The 19,004-nt window shown below is 40.5% G+C and overlaps 1 protein-coding gene across 15 annotated transcripts in view; it reads left to right on the top strand.

Annotated features, from left to right (window-relative positions):
- Positions 1-19,004, top strand: part of Zfand4 (zinc finger AN1-type containing 4) — a 92,523-nt gene that overhangs the window by 48,606 nt on the left and 24,913 nt on the right. For 13 of the 15 annotated variants that reach the window (XR_003850291.1, XM_029565725.1, XM_008837727.3 and 10 more), the window contains 2 exons: positions 5,428-5,611; positions 17,119-17,266. Coding sequence is in view for 14 of the 15 variants with exons in the window: in XM_029565725.1 (XP_029421585.1) it covers positions 5,428-5,611; positions 17,119-17,266 (332 nt within the window). In the remaining variant the exon portion in view is untranslated. Of the gene's footprint in view, positions 1-3,687; positions 3,811-5,427; positions 5,612-12,875; positions 12,947-17,118; positions 17,267-19,004 lie in introns of those variants that run through there. The other 2 variants (XM_029565735.1, XM_029565736.1) reach the window with 2 other exon arrangements.

A 19,004-nucleotide genomic window follows, 5' to 3' on the forward strand; every position in this document is an offset into this window, starting at 1 on the left:
AGTTTGATTTACTCGTTTCTAGTCCCAAGTAATGTAGTCTATGTATGTGGTTTACATGGCAAAATCATGGCATGACTTACTTTAAATTAATTTTAATCACATTATCAGCAGTAGCAGCCCAGAAGGGGAAAGCCTCTTATCTGTAGAGGTGGCTTATTATCAGTAGTAATAGTATTTTCTATCTTAGGCAATTTTATGATTTGGATACTAGATGCCACCTGGATATTTTTAGAGGGTCTTAGTTTAGGAGGCCTCCCATCTGGGATTTGTTCTTTTATTACCCCTCTTCTTTGGCAAGTTATAATCCCTTACACACCTGTTTAGTAATGGTGTAGACACTGTACAATTAATAACTTTTGTATTGTATCACACATAATCTGAGGCCCTTCGTAATGCCCCTTTTGTAGGATGTATCCTGGTTAGAGTCTAATCTCTGGAGACCCAGTGAACTCTTTGATAAAGAGGAGAGGTGGATTGTCAGAGAGGTCTCACTGTCCCCTGAGTTATGGCTGATCTTCGAAGGCGAGGGCTGAAATGCTGGGCGTCGTCTTTGACCCTCTTATCCAAGTCTTGTTGGACAGATTTGAACAGGACAGTAGCCTTATTTTAACTGGTGTGAAACTTTAAATAAACTAGAAACTACGTAATCTAAGCAGTTTTAAATGAATTTGGGTTTTATTATGATTCAGTTTCCCAAGTGGTTAAAGTCTAGGAAAGTTAGCAAAAGCATAAGTAATTATCTTAATTAGAAATAACAGCTTTTTTTTTTTCAAGCTTACGTTGCTATGAGTACATCAGTATAACCTTAGGAATTTAATCATCAAACATATGTCATCCTTAAGTCTCATCTTCCACAAACCTTATACAGGTTAAACCTTTTGCAACTAGGCTTCAAGCTTTTTTAAAAAATTATTTGTTATTTTTATTTTCTGTGTATGAGTATATTGCCTGCGTGTATGTAAGTGCACCCATGTTGTATAATGTACAGTGCCCACGGAGCTCAGAATAGGGCATCGGATCCCCTAGAACTGGAGCTAGGGATGGTGGTTAGCTGCCATGTGGGTCCTGGGAACCAAAACTGGGTCCTCTGCAAGAGCAGCCAATGCCCACTGAGCCAGCTCTCCAGCCCCAGTTTCAAGCTTTTAGTTTTCTCATCTTTTATTTTTATTTTAGGACAAGATATTATTTTATAACATTACATGTACATCCTTTTTAATAGTTTTTAAACCTACTTTATTTTTTTAGCTTCCTAAACAATAGTTGAATCCAAATAACATACATGGCATTGTAATAAATTAAGTTTATCTTACTAAACTTTTTTCTGTTGTAAATATCAAGCAAACTTTCTTTTTACTTGGGCTTTACATTTATCCTCCGTGGTCTTAAAAACTTGAGTGATAGAAGAAAAATTTACATTTTACTGAGAGTCTTGGCACATTTATAAAACGACCTCGAAGTGAGAAAATACTGCTTACACACAAGAAAAGGCAGAAGAAAGCACCTACAAAAGCAGCAATCTGCGCGTTACAACCCTCTAGTGGCAGTTTTAGGTGATAGAAGACATTTTTTTTTTTTTTTTTTTTTTTTTTTTGGTTTAGCTAGGAAAGCAGCCCCATAGTCAGTTAGAAAAGTTATTTTTCTTTTCTATTCCCATTCTGACATCGATCAAGGGTTTCCAGTGGGAGCCAGTAAAGGGGACTTGACTAGGAAGTCAAATAATATTTATTATTTTCCTGGTTGTGGTTTCCAGGTATTTTTCCCTTTATTTTGTCGTTTGTATAGTTCAAACAATGATCTATCCTAGCTGTGGTTTTAGTTTTTAAGGACAAAAGTAGCAGACAAAGCCGGGCATGGTGGCACACACCTTTAATCCCAGCACTCAGGAGGCAGAGGCAGGCGGATCTCTGTGAGTTCAAGGCCAGCCTGGTCTACATAGTGAGTTCCCGGACAGCTGGGGCTACAGGGAGACCCTGTTTCAAAAAGACCAAAAAAAAAGTAGCAGACAAAAGCATCATAGAGGCAGCAAAATATCCTTCGATCTGTGTTTACAGCATCTCCCAGAAATTACCTAAGGAAGCCCTGTTAAAATTGAGAGACTTTTAGGCAGAAAACCATCCCTGTCTTCTCCATGGATGAATATTTCATTAGTTATCTTTATTACAAGTATTTTTATATTATGAAATAAACAATAGTAATGTATACACAAAAGGCTTTTACTTCTCTGTGAATCTGAAGATAACAAAATGTTACTTTTTGAAGGATCAGAGAAGAGGAAAGGAACCTAGTGGTTTACATTGCACAAGAGACTTGCTGTAAGTCCAGTAGTAACAGGCTAGACCTGAAGCATCTGTTTCCTATAACCTATAGAGAGTTGTTCAAATGAGGCTTAGCCACTTGGTCGTGTGTTGGGAACACAGACTGACAAAAGATAAAGCATTTTTTAGAGTGTTAGAGACAGAACATTTGATTTTAAAAGATCGCCCTGTGTAATTTTTAAACTTTATAAGGTCATGGGTGCATGACAGTTTGTACTCAGGATCAAGCAGCATCAAACTGACAGAAGTATCTGCCTTTACCTATGTCTAATTTGAGATGCCCTTGGCTAGATCTGGGGCGACCAACTGCTTGAAAGCTTATCTCCTCATCAGTTTGTATATGTCTGCAAATAGAAGCAGACCACCTGAAAAAAATCAGTCAGCATATTTTCTCTTATTGAAAAAGGGGGGGGCTTTAAGAATTTTTTTCAAAAACTTCAAAAACTTCATAATCTTAAACAACCTGGACAAGTGATTAACAAGAAGGTACTGGCCTCTTGGCCAGAAAGTTCCCAATTAGCCTTGGGAGATAGGGGAGGTATGTGATGCCCAAAGTGAAAGGGAAGGAGAGAACTTTCTCTAATTTTGTGTCTTCCTATAACCTCTTAGGATCACAGAATATGGTAGGGATAAGGGGGACTGTAAGTGTTTAGGGAGGAGCAAAACATCATCATCTATTTTTAGCTAATGGTGACTGCCTACTATTAAGGTTGCCTACTTTTGCCGAGGACAATGAACATTCATTTCCCCAGGAGAATTTTCCTTGTGAAACCATCAGAAAGCTGCATAGAGGCCTTCCTTGGTATTTAGTTGGTGAGGATCACTGTATACCACAGGAAGGCAGACTCTAGATCAGCCCCTCTCCTTCAAGTATTCCGAGTTTTCTGGTTTAATTTACCCATTTTGGGGTGCGTGCGTGCGTGAGAGAGGGGAGAGAGAGAGAGAGAGCGCTTTAAGACTGATCTGAATAGGAGTGGAACCTTTACCTAGCCCAGTTAGTCTGATTTATGGTTGTTAATATCTTAGAGGCTGATGTGGTTCCATACACCTTTAATCCCAGCACTCAAGAGGCAGAGGCAGTTGGATCTCCATGAGATGGAGGCCAGCCTAGTCTACATAGTGAGTTCTAGGCTAGCTGGGGCTACATGGCTCAAAAAAGAAAAACAAATTTATTTTAGCCTTTGACCGCTGCTGTTATTTATAAAGTATAATTTTAATAACCCCCCTCATTTTTTAAATTTTAGTATCTCTTCTTTCAAGGGGGTTTTTTGTTTGGTTTGATTTGGGGTTTTTGTTGTTTGTTTGATTTTTTTATATATATATTAGAGTCTTTATTAGTATTCTGGGCCAGGATGATTTTTAAATTCTACTCAGGTTTGGCTTGGAGTTAGAAAGGCAGTTACCTGAAGACCTCATGTCAAAGGCTGTGCTGGTGCCCACGGTTATGGCCAAGGGTTCCAAGCCTCTCTGCTCCCTCCTGTTATTTGAAATAGACGTAAGTGTTTTAAACTTTCTGTGAAGAAAACAAGAAAATTGCTTATTCATCCATTCATGTTTACATGCACTCACTGAGACCCCAGAGTCCTGAGTGTTGCTAAGATATACTTTCTGTCTTAGGAAACTTTCAACTAGAGAGGAAGAGTTCTGTCCCTAATTACTTAGAACTGAAATGACATAGTTATCTGGGGCTTGGGGGCAAAAGAGAAGCCTTTTTTTTTTTTAAAGTCAAGGGTACATACAGCTACATGATGACCATGGACCCTCTACCCATCCACTGTTGTGGAGCAAAGGTGGCCCTTCGCCCATGCTCCAGCTCTGGGCTATAGAGAGCCCTCACTCTGCCTTGCATACACGCCTTTAGTTTGCACGTTTACTCAGCAGCTGGGCCAGAGCACAGAAATAGCTGCCTTTGGCCAGGTGGAACAAAAGTGAGTTGTCAGGAAGGCCAGTACGCCACCCTCTTATCGCCCTGGGCTTGGCCCTACCCCCAACCACACAGCCTCACTCTGCCCTGGCCTTGCATGCTGAATCACAGAAATATAAGATGTAGCTTCTTTTATAAAGTTAAATATTTTGATTTGCTCTTTCACAACCATAAAACGTGTAAATATAAAATGACACTTCACATAGCTTCTGTTGGTATTTCTGTTTATATATTTGATTCTACTTTGCTTTGTGTGTGTGTGTGTGTGTGTGTGTGTGTGTGTGTGTGTGTGTGTGTGTGTTGGATCCCGGGCTTTACATATGCTCAGCAAGTACTCTCCTGCTCAGTTGTGTGTCCTGATGGCACCACTTCTTCAGGCCAGTGTGGCATTCTAGTTTTGCTAATAAGTGTTCACAGCTTGGAAAATTGAGGGGAACTGCAGACCACTGGAGCCTACCGGTTATGGGGAGCTTCGGAGTAACTCCAGTCAGCCACACACACCTACCCGGCCTCTTGGGTCATGGGGAGATCCTTCCAAGAAATGACATACTGACCCTTTTACACATGCAGTTTTAGTGCACTAACAGACCGTCTCACGTTTTGCTTGTGTATGCTCAGATACCTCAAGGAGTGGCCACAAGATTTGCTTGCTTTCTCTTTTTTTGTCACTTTGTTTTGTTGTTTGTTTCGCTGCTGGATATGGAACCCTGACCATGGATACAGACTCTCCCACTGCATTCTGCCCAGCTCACCTTTGCATCTCATTTCAAGCATGTCTCCCAATGTTTGTGCATGTGTGTTTATCTCATAATATAAAGCAAGTGGGATTTATACTGCTTCTGAGTTACTGATTGTTGGAACCAGTATTTAAAAACACAGGCAGCAGAAAGAGTATAGCTAAAATACAGATGACAATGCCAGAGAACTAGCAGGTCGTCAGTACCTTCGCAGGAAGAAAGGGCACCTCACGATCTTAGTTAAGCCCTGTCTTTGGTCATGCAACATAATGATGCATTTTTTCTTTGATATTAATACAAAATAAGGAATGCTGTATGATCAGAAAGGGATTGGAAGATAGCATATGTGCAGTGTGGTTGTATGAGTTCAGCATTATATCCTATTACTGTACCAAGTTGCAAAAGTGTTGATCTGAACTGAAAGCTTGTTTATCAATCTTTCCATTTGTAGTTCCTTTGGAAGATCCACTTAGGGAGCTTGCTGAGTACATGGATTCCAGTCGAGATGAGGTCTGGGAGAAGACCTGCAACAAACAAGTTACATTTTTGGTGTCTCGGGAAGGAGGTCAATTGAATTTCTTTCGTGTAATAGATAGGGGAGATGGCACTTCACCACCGTTATCTGAATCTTTAAGGTAAATAGGTTGTTTTCATTTACATGCCTCACTTAGAAAAGGAAAGTTCTGTTGGAACACCTCAGAAGCCTTTGTGTTTTCCTTGGGTTGTCAAAATAACATCTCTTAACAAGACCGAGCACATTTTGTGCACCCTGCACCATTTTCCTGATAGTAGTTTTGAAATATTCTTTGTATGATTGACACTTAAAAATAATTTCTAAATTTGAAGTTTATGTGGTAGATTTTAAAAATAAAAATGATTTCCATTTTGTTATGAAACTCTAAATTGCCTACTACATATTAGTCCTGTGATAATAGTGTCCTATTACATAACTGTGGCATAACAGGAGGGGCTAGCCCTAAAGATGGTATCGTTTTTAATTCCACTACTTAAATATGGATGAATCTCTTTGTACTTTATAAAAAGGAAAGAAATTGTAATATTACTTCTAAAACCATAAGGGAAAAGCAGCATAGATTACTTAGGCAATGAAAAAATGAAGGCATTGGGACAAGACAATGTCTAAGTTTCTATGCATTCATCTTACTGTATCTCCTTTCACTTTTATTTTTTAAATTACATTATTCGTTTGTATGTGTGTGGGCATGCATGGACCATGGTGTGCATGTGGACGTCAGGGACATCTTCCAAGAGTGAGTTCTCTCCACTATGGGTCCTGGGGCTTGAACTCAGTTCATAAGGCTTAGCAGAAAGAGCCCAGAGCCTTCGGGCATCTCTTCAGCTCTTCTTTCACTTTCAGGTCATTAAAGGTTGACTGAAACTTTATAGCCAGTGACTACGGAGAACTCGGGCCTTACGAAGAAATCCCCGTGTTCACGGAGCACTCATTCTGCTGACAGCAGCACCGCTGCTGTAGTCGTGGGGATTGCTGTAAAATGATCTCTGTAATGTGAAGAGTTAGGGATGGTTTTTGAGAAGAGGAAGGTTTTGCTCAACAGACGAAGGAAAGCACTAGAAGTAACAAAAGTGAGACTCACAAAAAGATAAAAATGTAATGCTAAAACCTTCAGAAAAAAAGTAGCTCATAGTCTGAAAAGTAGTGTCTTGGATTCAGGAGTTCTAGTCACAGTAGCTTGTGCTTTGCTCAGGGTCTGACAGGCTATGCTCAATGTGACAGTACTGTCTGTTCTAATGTTCGGTTACAGAAAGGAATCTGCTTTCAAGTTCATACTCACATTGTGGTAATTCTGTTCCTTTCAGTTAGATGATTGAGGGCCCTGGGCTTTTCTGATGGCCTGTTGGCCAGAGGTTACCTCAGTTTCCATTGGGTTAATTCAAAACAAACTGATTTGGAGACTAAATTACATCTGCAAAATCCCTTTACTATTGCCATGTTGAGTTGATGAGATCAGTCAGGTCATGCCCACACTCAAGGACAGACTGTGCTGCTACTGAACACCAGAGCTTCCCTTAGGAAGGACTCTGCCCATCACAGAGTTTGTGGGGAAGAGAGGTCAGACTCAACTTTTTGTGGCCACAGTGAGCTGACCCTCACAAACGGGGTGACTGTTTTGTAATGGTCAGGATCTGGTTAGCATTAGAAACATGATATCTTCCTGTACTCTAAATGTACAAAGTAGTCAGCAATGAAGACAACTGCCTTGAGCATTAGTAGAAGTCTCTCATACCCATTTTCCCATACTTCTGCTGTTGTTTCTTCCTCAGTCCACCCTCTTCACACCCCTTTACAAGCTGAAACCTAGCTCCTTATCTTAGCTTGTGAGGCCCTTGAGAGTCTGTCATCCTCAGTTTTCCGTGCTTTTTCATTGTGTTGTGTTTTTGTACACCTTTTCCCATTTGTTTATAATGGTATTTCCACCTCTCCCGTTTGCCCTCAGCTAATTTCTGTCAGTTTGCTTGTCTGTCTTTTGAAAATTATTTTTATTTTATGTGTATGAGACAAAGCAAATAAAATATGCAAAGTTAAAAAATATATCAGTAAAATACACTTTTTAAAATGTTTTACTTTTATTTTATTTCTTCGTGTATTTGCCTCTATGTACGTAAGTGTACCCATGTTGTACAATGCCTGCGGAGGTCAGAAGAGGATGTCAGATCCCCTGGAACGAGTTATGAATGGTGTTAGCTGCCATGTGCGTGCTGGGAGCCAAATCTGGGTCCTCTGAAAGAACAGCCAGTGCTCTTAACCACTGAGCCATCTCTTGAGCACCTTGTCTGTCTCTTTTGTAGCCTAGACTGGCTTTGAACTGAGTATGCAGCAAAATCTGACTTTGTATTTTTGATCTTCCTGCCTCTACCTCCCAAGTGCTCAGATTGCTGGTGTGCCACCATGCCTGACTCCCCCAGACAATTTCTTTTCCTTTTCATCTGTTTTTGCATTTATTTTGTGTGTGCACATGTGTAGATGTACATGTGGAGGTCAGAGGACACTTGGAGGTGCTCTTTCTGTCCTCCACCCGTAGACCGTGGGATACATTGAACTTAGTTGTCGGTCTTGCACAGTAAGCACCTTTATCCACTGAGTTCTCTTATCAACCTGTAATTTCAGTTTTTATTTACTATTTAGCTCAAATGTCATCAAGAAATTCAGTTAAAATTTTGTTTCCTGTATAGACCACCAAAAAGAATTTAACAAAACAAAACAAAACAAAACATGATTGTATGGTTTGAATCTAAGCCATTCCCTCAAAGGCTCTTAGTTGAGAGGTTTGGCTCACATTGCTTTACCCCCCCCCCACTGTCTTTTCTATTTTGGACAAAAACAGATGAGTGAAAGAAAAAGGAGCAGAAAACTCTCTTCATGTCTTGAAAAAATGTTGGCTATTGTGGAAGGGGTGTTCTTACTCTATAGCAGAGCAGCTGTTTTTCTGTGCAGGTTCAGACAGTCACTATTTTAAGACTTTTAGACCAACAGACAAAAATCTAGGGTACTGTATAGGTACTTTTTAAAAAAAATTATTATTTTTATTTTATGTATATGCATGTATTGCCTGCATGTAGGTAAGTGCACCCATGTTGTGCAGTGTCCGTGGAGGTCAGAAGAAGCTGTCGGATCCCCTGGGATCTGGACAGTTGTTAGCTGCCATGTGGGTGCTGGGATTTGAACCCAAGTCTTCTGCAAGAATAACCAGTGTTCTTAACTGCTGAGCCATCTCTCCAGCTCCTGTATAGGTACTTTTATAACAAGAGAGAAATAAATTACTATAAACTTTTACTGATAAAATTCCAAGTATAATAATGAAGGCTGTGTGTGGTGGCACATGCCTTTGATCCCATGAGCTCTAGGATCTATGACCTCTCCAGCCATGTGTGGCAATGGTGACAGCATGCATAAGCCCATGCTGACACAGTCAGACAAAAACCCAGCATAGAACTGGGGAAATGGGCAGCAGGACCCAACCCTAGCCAAGGAACTATTGGCAACTGATTACTGAGGGGTGAGGGAGAGTTGAGCTTATTTAAGGGAGTGCCTCTAGATAGGCTGACCAGGCTCCAGTGGATAAACTTGCACCAAGGGACATCTGAGTATAAATGCTTGACCAGATAGGCCTTACCATATATGACAGAATGCATGAAATCTGGTATGGGGGTACAGGGGTACAGATGGGGAATGGGATCTAAATTTGATTAAGATCTATTATAAGAAATGCACAAAACTCAATAAAAATATACTTAAAAATAAAAAACTTTGCTAAACCAATAGCTTGAATTCAGAAAAATATATGTGTTCCAGTTTGGGTCGGGGGTGGAGATCTTGATTCATTTTAAAAAAAAGCATGAGAAAGCTGAGGTTACAGATGTTATATATAACTTAGTGGTAGAGTGCAGCTTAACATGCATAACATCCTAGATTTAATACCCAGCATCAAAAATTAAGTAAATAAAAAAGTAAAACTGAAATATCAAAGACCTTTGGCAGCAAAGGATCTGGTTTGATCCCCAGAGCACATGTGGTAGAAGGAGAGAACTGACTCAGCAAGTTGTCCTCCCGTTCTCTCTCTCTCTCTCTCTCTCTCTCTCTCTCTCTCTCTCTCTCTCTCTCTCTCCCCTTCTCTCTCTCTCTTTCTCTCTTTCAACAAATGAATAAATAAATAATGTAAAAAAATTAGTAACCACAACATATAATTATATGATTGTTATGGTTTGCGTCTGAGATGTCCCCAAAACCTCCTGCTTTGGAAGCTTGGTTGGCAGTGGATGGGGTTTTGGGAAGTGATTGGGTCCTCAGTACTCTTGACTTACTTAGTGGATTAATTCGTTGATGGTTTTATAATATGATGGCATATTGGGAGGTAGGGACTACTTTAGAGAGTGGTTTACTAGGGGTGTGTCCTAGGAGCTCTGATGTCCCTGGTCTTGTTTTCTTTCTCTCTTTAAAAAGTTTTATGTGTTTGTGTATTTGTTTGTTTATTCATGTGTGTGTGTGCAGATATGTGTGGTTATGCACATATCACTGTGGGAATGTGGAGGTGAGAAGACAACTGCAGGCATCAGTTCTCTCCTTCCATCTTGTGAGTACTGAGGATTGAACTCAGGTTGTTAGGCTTGGTGGTATGGGTCTTTACCCTCTGAGAGTCAGTTCTCTCTCTCTCTCTCTCTCTCTCTCTCTCTCTCTCTCTCTCTCCTTCTTGTGTGTGCGCAGGGTGGAACTCACATTGTTTGGCTTTGTTTTATGGGTCTATCCCCTCTGTGTGTCAGTTCTCTCTCTCTCTCTCTCTCTCTCTCTCTCTCTCTCTCTCTCTCTCTCTCTCTCTCTCTGCTTATTGACTGCCATGATAAATAGCTTTACCCTGCAACATGCTTCCCATCATGGTGCTTTGTTCTACCAGGCCCAGGAACAACAGAACCCAATGACCTTGGATTGAAACCTCTGAACTCATGAGCCAAAATAAATCTTTCCTTTTTTAAGTTGTTCCAGTTATTTGCCACAACAATGGAAGAACTAATTAACATACTGATAAAACTTTGCTCCCACTAGGCCATCCAAGTGATAAACAATAAACCCATGAGATGAGTGTTTACTACAGATGGTACTGGTGCTATAATACATGATAGATTCAAATGTTTACTATGGTGAAGGATTAAATTAGAAGCAGCCAGCACTTGCCTATTTCTTCCTAATTTGGAAGCAAGACCACTAGGAGGTGTGACTGAGAAGATGCTGAAGTGCTGTAGTGGACAGACGGAGACAGAAAGAAACCCAGACTGAAGAGTGGAGAAAGTGAGACAGCATGCCTCCACACAGAGCGGTGTAGTCACACAGAAGAAGGTGAAGTACCAGAAAATGGCAGAGACCCAGTAAGTACTACTAACATGAAGCTGGCATCAGGCAGACGGTCTGACTCAACACAACTATTAGCAGATCTGTAAAATAGACCGGTAGTAGAAAAATTCTCTGCACTTTCTAACATATCGATGATTCAGAGTGAGAATGGTGTTTTTCAGAAGGGTATGTCTGCACTTGCAGCTTTGGGAAAGAAAAGCCTCTGTATTTTTCTGTCCCCAGTGACCCTCTGCAAAGATTACTGTGCTATCTCTGTGAGTAACCACTTTGAATCCCAGCTTGGCTCTAGAGGAGTGCCACTGAAACAATGACACTGAAAATTCAGTGCCAGGGTCACTGGAAACAGGGAAACAAGGAAGGCTTGTAGAACTCATTCCCCTTTAATAGGAGACACTCTGTTGCTAGCTCAGGAAGTTGAGGGAACCAAGCAGAAGCACTTGAGTTCCAAGAGCTAGAACTCAGTGGTGGATTGCTGGACTGCCCTGCTCAGTCTGTTCGTGTACCTCCATATAGACCCCACACAGGTGCTGCATTGCTTACTCTTGCCCTTGGCTCTCCCAGAGGCACAGAACTAAAGAAGACACAGAAGGAAGAGGTGATGGGCATCGTGATGGGCATTCACTCTCCCCCGTCCATTGGACAATCGCAGTGGAGGCAATAGCTCCCTTTTTTATTAAGACAGTTTTGGTAATTGTTGTTTGGTACATATATTTCACAGTTTGTTCCCTTTGTCTTTCAAGCTCAAGGTTTTTTCTCCTTTGTGTTTGTTATTTTGTTTATAGTTTTCTCCTGCTTTCTTTTCATTCTTTTTCTGTCTGGGATTTGAAGCCGGGCTTACCCATGCTAGGCACCTATTACACTGAACTAACACCCCAGTCAAGTCCCCAGTCCAGCTTTAATGTGCAGTGAAAGTGCTGTTCACCACAGCTGTCATTGCTCCCAGTGTGCAACAGTATGCTGTGTACCACATGAACTAGCCTGGCCGTCTCTGCTTTGGCTAGCCTGTATTCATGGGAAAATTGGAATTCCGTGTAATTTTATGTGTTATAAAATACTATTACTTTGTTCTTTTTCTAGTTTTCCTAACAAATGCAAGGCCTGGGTTTGGTCCTCAGCTCTGAAAAAGGAAAAAAAAGAAAAAAAAAAAAGACAAAAGTGGCAAAGCTGTTCTTAGCGCATAGACCCAAAGCCCTATTTTGCTGAGAGAGAGCTATTTGATTCATTCACATACAGAGTGTCGTATTGAGCTTCTGTAGTCTCAAATCCCTTTAGTGAATTGTGCTATCTTATTTTTAAAGGAAGAAGGCTAAGGAGGCATTATAAGAGTTAAATGATGAATTGCCTTTAAAAATCAGATGAGCCAGGCATGGTGGCACATACCTTTAAAAATACTGGCACTCTGGAGGCAGAGGCAGAGGCAGGCGAATATCTGTGAGCTCAAGGCCCCCCTGGTCTACATAAAGAGTTTCAGGCCAGCTGGGCCTACAGGAAGACCCTGTCTCAAAAAAAAAAAAAAAAAAAAAAGGTGAGAAAGCCAGGTGTAGTGGCTCAGGCCTGTCATCCTAGCACTTGGGAGGCCAAGGCCAGCATGGGCTACAAGAGTGAGTTCCAGGCCTGTCTGAGCTACAGAGTAAGATCTTGCCTTAAAAAAAAAGTCAGAGGAGGAGGTGGTGGTTTGAATGAGAATGTAACCCATAGGTTTCAGGTATTTGAATACTTTGCTTCAGTTGGTGGTGCTGTTTGCAGAGGGTGGGGAAGTGTGGCCTTGCAGGAAGAAGCACATCACTGGTGACAGGCTTTGAGAATTCATAGCCTTGCACCAACTTTCAGTTTTGCTCTCTGCTTTCTGTTCCTGCCTGAAGATGTGAGTGCTCAAAATAAAAAAATTTAAAACTAATAAAATAGCTTTCTGCTTTGGCTGCCTCGCCATATCTCCCCCGCCGTGATGGATCATTATTCCTCTGGAATCTTAACCCCAATAAACTCTTCCTTCTATAGGTTGCCTTGGTCATGGTGTTTTATCACAGCAACAGAAAAGTTACTAATACAGAGGTCTTAGACATGGAATGAATAATACTCATCTTGAGTAAGTGTCACATTTGCCCGTCTCTTATTCTTTAATCATATTATTAAACTAAGAGATACAGAGAATGTTTATATAAACAATCAAAAATTAGAAATTCAAGAAACTTTCAGAATATATAAATCCATGGTCTGGAGAGATGGCTCAGTTGTTAAGAGCATTTGTTATACTTCCACAGGACCTCAGTTCAATTCCCAGCACCCATGGTAGCCAGCTCACAGTCACCTGCAAATCTAGCTCCAGGGACCTGACACTTTGTCTGGCCTCTGCAGGCATCAACATACACAAGGCATACCCACACACAGATATGACATACAAATATAAATAAAAGACTTTTGTTAAGAACACTTTTGTTCTTGCAGAAGACCCAGGTTCGAATCCCAGCACCCACATGGCAGCTAACAACTGTCCGTAACTACAGTTCCACGGGATCCGACAGCCTCTTCTGTCCTCTGTGGGCATTGCATGACACGGGTATACTTACTTACATGCAGGCATAATACTCATACACACAAAATAAAAATAATAAATATTTTAAAATTTTTAATAGAAAAATAAATATAAACACCTATAATTTTAAGGAATCTTAAAAATTACTATGTTATCTTAATTGAGTCTAGTTGTATTTCTTCCTATCTAGAAAAAATGTGATTGACTTCTAACTGATCTCATGAATATGATTGTTGAGAAAAATGATTCTTTAGCCAGATAGAGTGGTACACACCTATAATTCCAGTACTTGGGAGCAGAGGCTTGAGGCTGCTGCAAGTTTAAGGCCAAAATGGCCTGCATGTGAAGTTCCAGGAGAGCCAGGGCTACTTAGGGAGGGAGGCTATATCAATTCCCTCTCCCGCAGAAAGAGATTTTTGAAAAATGAGGTGAATTTAAAACTTTTCTATTTATTTTTAAAAAATATTTTATTATTTTTATTTTATGTATATGCATGTATTGCCTGCATATGTAGGTAAGTGCACCCGTGTTGTGCAACGCCCGCGGGTTTTTTAAAAAAATATTATTTTTATTTTATGTGTATGTGCGTATTGCCTGTATGTAGGTAAGTTTAAAACTGATTTTATACTTGAGAATGTTTTCAGTGAAGTATTTCTTTTAACAAATATATTCCATGGGTGACTTTTTCATGATTGTAAGATTATGTTAAAAACATCTTAGAATATTCAGTATAGGTAAAGTTAAACTACCATAGGGTAACAGAGAAATATTTAAAGTTCCAATATTTCAAGGTAACCAAGAATAGAGTATACTGAATCGTTCCTTCTGACTTCACAAGGTAAAGTGACAGAAATTTTCATGGACCTTCCTTTTCAGGTATGTTGACCTAGAGAGAAAAGCCATAACATGCTATCAGTTCTGTCACTCATGTGGTTGCACAAGCATAATTCAGTTAGGTCTGTTATTTGGTCCCTGGGAAAGCAATAGGAAGTAGTAGGAAAAAATCAACTTTGGAACCAGACAGATTGACCATTTGCATCTTAGGTCCACCATCTACTATCCTCTTGAGACAAATCACTTAACCTCTTTTAAAAAAAAACTATTTACAAATTTTTATTGCATTTATTTAGTGCATGGACATGTGCACGCTGCTGCCTGCATGAAGAGATCAAAGGACAACTTGTGGGACTCATTTCTTTCCTTCTACCATGTTGAGTTCTGGGGATCAGACTCAGGTCATCGGTCTTAGTGGCAAGCACCTTGATCCACTGAGTCACCTTGCCAGGCCATCACTTAGCCTCTGTCTTAGTTTGTTCTTCATTGCTGTGACAAAACACTCTGACCAGTACCAACCTGGGGAGGAAAGGGTTTATTTGTCTTACATCTCCCAGGTCACATGCAGTTCATCAGGGAGCCCAAGGTAGGAACTTGGGGCAGGAACCTGGAGGCAGGAGCTGGAACACAGGCCATGGAGGAACGCTGCTTACAGGCTTGCTCCCTTGGCCCCTGCTCAGCCTGCTTATGCAACACAGGCCCACCTGCCCAGGGGTGGCACCACCCACAGTGAGCTGGGCCCTCCCACATCACTCATCAAGAAGATGCCCTTCAGACATGGCCACAGGCCAGTCCAATAGAGGCAATTCCCCAATTGAGGCTCCCTCAACCCAGGTGTGTCAAGTTGACACTAAAGCTATCCAGCACAACCTCTTAATTGAATGTTTTTTCATTTATAAAATGGGATATAATATCCGTATTGTCTGCAAAGACCGTGCATGGAAAGTGGCCAACAGAACAAGGATCAGTAAAGGACAAGCAGTGTTGCTACCCACTGGCTGCCCTTGAGTTAATTGTCACATGTAGGCTCCCTGTCAGTTGGTCTCCCCAATAGGCAGCCATCGTAGTCATGATTCAGGCATTGCAAGTTGAATGATTGTGAAGATCAGTTCCTGCATTCTGCCTTCTAATACCCATGCCTGCTACACATTATAAGTCCACAACCACGCGCCCTGTGTTTCACGAAAGTTCAAGAATGGCAGTATTCACCATCTCCTCTGCCATTGTGTGCTGGTGGTGTGTTATTCGGAATTGTTTGTAATATACCCTATTAGGGGTATTCTAAACTGTTTTCCATGTCTCTACATAAAACAGAAATTCATTTCTCTAGCATAGATACATGCTTTTATATTCATATAAATATAACTCACGGGAGTGATGACTGATATGTATTCTTCCTCTGCTCCAGATTTTAATCATTCTCTAAATATTCTAAACTTCTGTTGCATAAACTTTGCCATTTTAATTTCCATTATCAAAAAGGTACTGAAATTTTTGTAATGTTTGTATTCAGTACATCAAACATTTATTGGATCTCTGGCAAGCACCGTGCCAAGGTAAGGAAAGTGAGTAAAGCCAAGTGAGTGCTTTCCATGGGTACATGTTGCAAGGGCTCAGAGAAGCAGGTGTGTACAAGGGTAATTATGAGGCCAGTGTGATAAGTGGCATTGTGTTAGGCAATCAAAGAAGAGAGGCCCCAGGTATTTCTCTAAAGTATCCTGATTGTTGAACAGTAATTGAAATTAAGGTTCTTAATAATTTGTTTTATAGCTTACCTACCTTCTTTCTATGTGAAAATCTATTGCAGGTGACTGCATTTCTAAACCTACATAGGACATTTTATTTTTTTGTTCTTTAATAGTCAAAAGTATTCTGTTGATAACTGAATGCATTCTTTTTTAAGTAAGAATCCCTTCAGGATAAGCACAGATGCACTTCTCTCCGTGCAAATATCATTTTGTCCTGGCTCATGGATCCAGTCAACCTGTAGTCTAGGTTGCATAGTCATTGGTCTTGACTGATAAAATGAAATCAGAACATTCTTCTGAAAACGGTGTTTGCCTGTTGGTGAATGTTGGAGTAAGTGCCGTTTGTTCATTATGGTGTGTGGAATTCAGAGAAGCTTAGAGCTGTACTGTTCAATTATGATGCGGCATGTATTGCCATTTATTTTTTTCCTAAGCAGTATTTCTTTTTCCTTTTTCTGTGTATGTATGCATGTGTGTGCATGTCCATGCAAGTTTATGTATGTATGCCCTTGCATGAGGTGACCACAAGTCAACCTCGGGAGCTGTTCCTCAGGAGCTGTCCACCTTATTTTTTCAGAATAGAGCGTTTCGTTGGCCTGGAGCTGGATGAGGAGACTAGACTGACTGGCCAACAAGCCCTAGGGATCTACCTACCTCTCTCCACCTCTCCAGTGCTAGGATTATAAGACCATGCCACCACACCCAGCTTTTTTATGTGGGTTCTGGGGACTGAATTCAGGTATTTGTGCTTGCACCAGAAACTCTACCCGCTGAGTCATGTCTCTGACCCCAGAACTGTGTTTCGAAGGCGCTGGATATGTCGCTCAGTTGGTTAGAGGTTCTTGCCTAGCATGCACGAAGGCCCAGGTTCACTCCTCAGCACTACCTAAAACTGGATGTGGATGGCACATAGCTGTAATTCCAGCAGGCGGGGCATGGAGCAGGGGGATCAGAAGTGCAAGGTCATCCATTCCTATATAGCAAGTGGGAGGCCAGCCTGGACAAAAAGAAATATGTTTTGTAATTTACTTTCTTGCATTTATGGTGACATATTTCACACTTAAGGGGATCTCTAGTTGCACATAGGAGACTTAGCCCTAGCAGTTCTCAAGCAAATTCAAGTGCTTGTCATTTTCTTTGCAGTGGTGGTTCTGTGTATAATTTGTATACAGATGAGGATGAAGAGGCTGAGCCTTCTCCTTCTGGACAACAGATCATTGAAAATTCAATAACTATGAATAAGATGAAGGTGCTGAAGGCCAAGATGGAGAGCATGAATCTCAGCAAAAAGGTGAAGCTGTTGGCACTTGGCCAAGCTTTTCTCTAGTTCACACTGGTAGAGCTCACAGCATGGAGGTCTGCTGGAACCTGGAAAAAACTAAAACACTGTTCACTTCAAGTTTCTGACTTCAAGTTATTTCTTAAGAAATGAAAAAGAAAGATCATTTGGGCATTGATTTTTCTGTACTACACTCTCTCTGATCCCTTTTTAAAGTTTCATCACTGAAAAGGATAGTAAAAGATAGATTAATCTTAATCCTGCAATAATTACTTTTTAAAATGTGATTTTATTTAAGGTTTACTTATTATGGATATCTACTGATAGATAGGGACATTGAGACAGGGTTTCACTCTATGGTCCAGGCTGGCCTAGAATGCATTGTGTAGCCTGGGTTTGCCTTGAACTCACAGTGATCCTCCTGCCGTAGGCTCCTGAGCGCCACCACACCTGGAGCACATCTACTGCTTTAGCTTTAGTAGGTGCTCCGAGCTTCCCAATGTGAGTCCACAGTGACTAGCCAGTTTGCATTCTTCCCAGCATTGGGCGAGACGTGCAGTTCTTGACAGTATTCGAGGTGATGCTCCTTTTGAAATTGATAATGGGAGTATTAATACCACAGTCTAGTTTTAACTTTCTTTTCTCTGATGAACAAGGAAAGTTGAACACCCTTTACATATTTGATTGGGCATTTGGTTTGGACATCCTTTTTTTTTTTTTTTTTTGGTAAATACCAGCTCAAATCTTTGCCCATTTTTGTTGTTGTCTCTAGATTTAAAAAAAAAGTCAGTCTCTTTCTCTGTCTCTCTCCCCCTCCTCTCTCTCCTCCACCTCTCTCTCTCTCTCTCTCACACACACACACACACACACATACACAGCCACACTATTCATCGCTTTCTTTTCACTCTATTAGTGCCAACTCACACAAAATACACAATTTTTAAAGTGCTGCTTGAGGGCCATATGGTTCCATGCCAGCCTGGTGTCTCAAGTTTGACTCCAGAACCCATGTAAAGGTAGCGTGTAAGAAGCCACTCCTCAGGTTGTCCTCCAGCCTCCACACACACCGTGGCCTGTGCACCCACACATATACACTGTGCACACACAATAATATATATCTTAATTTAAGTACTGCTTGATAGATCTTTATAGTTTACACAATCAAAATTGTTCCTTTTTGTGTAGAAAATTCCTTCATAGTCTTTCCCAGTCAGTAATTACCTTTTAACACTCGCAAAATAACTACTCTTTATATATATATTATCATAAATAAGTTTTGCTTGCTCTGGAACTTCATATAAATATAATAGTAGACAATACAGTCTTTAAAATTCTTATTTATTTTGTTCAACATTTTCATCTGTTGTTGTGTGTGTCAATTCTTCTTAAATTATTGTACAATTATATTGTGATTCTCCTGTGTTTCTCTCTTTTAATTAGCATTCAGGTGTCTACTTTTGGGCTTTGATTGACAGTCACTTGGATTATGCCTATACATTCTTTGATGTACATAAACACTCTATTCTTTGGATTATATATTTAGTAATGAACTTAGAATCATAGGAAAGATAAACAGGGAGATAAAAATGATAGCTTTTGAACTTAAGTTATACCAAACATCCAGGTTTGGGTGATGCATACCTTGAATCCTAGCACTTGTGTGACATAGGTAAAAGATCATGAGTTTGAGGCTAGCTGGGACTACCTAACAAGTTGTATGAAAGTTTTGGGTACATAAGGAGCCCTGTCT

This window comes from Nannospalax galili, unplaced genomic scaffold (assembly GCF_000622305.1).
Source record: "Nannospalax galili isolate Female #2095 unplaced genomic scaffold, S.galili_v1.0 scaffold2819, whole genome shotgun sequence".
Classification (NCBI taxonomy): domain Eukaryota; kingdom Metazoa; phylum Chordata; class Mammalia; order Rodentia; family Spalacidae; genus Nannospalax; species Nannospalax galili.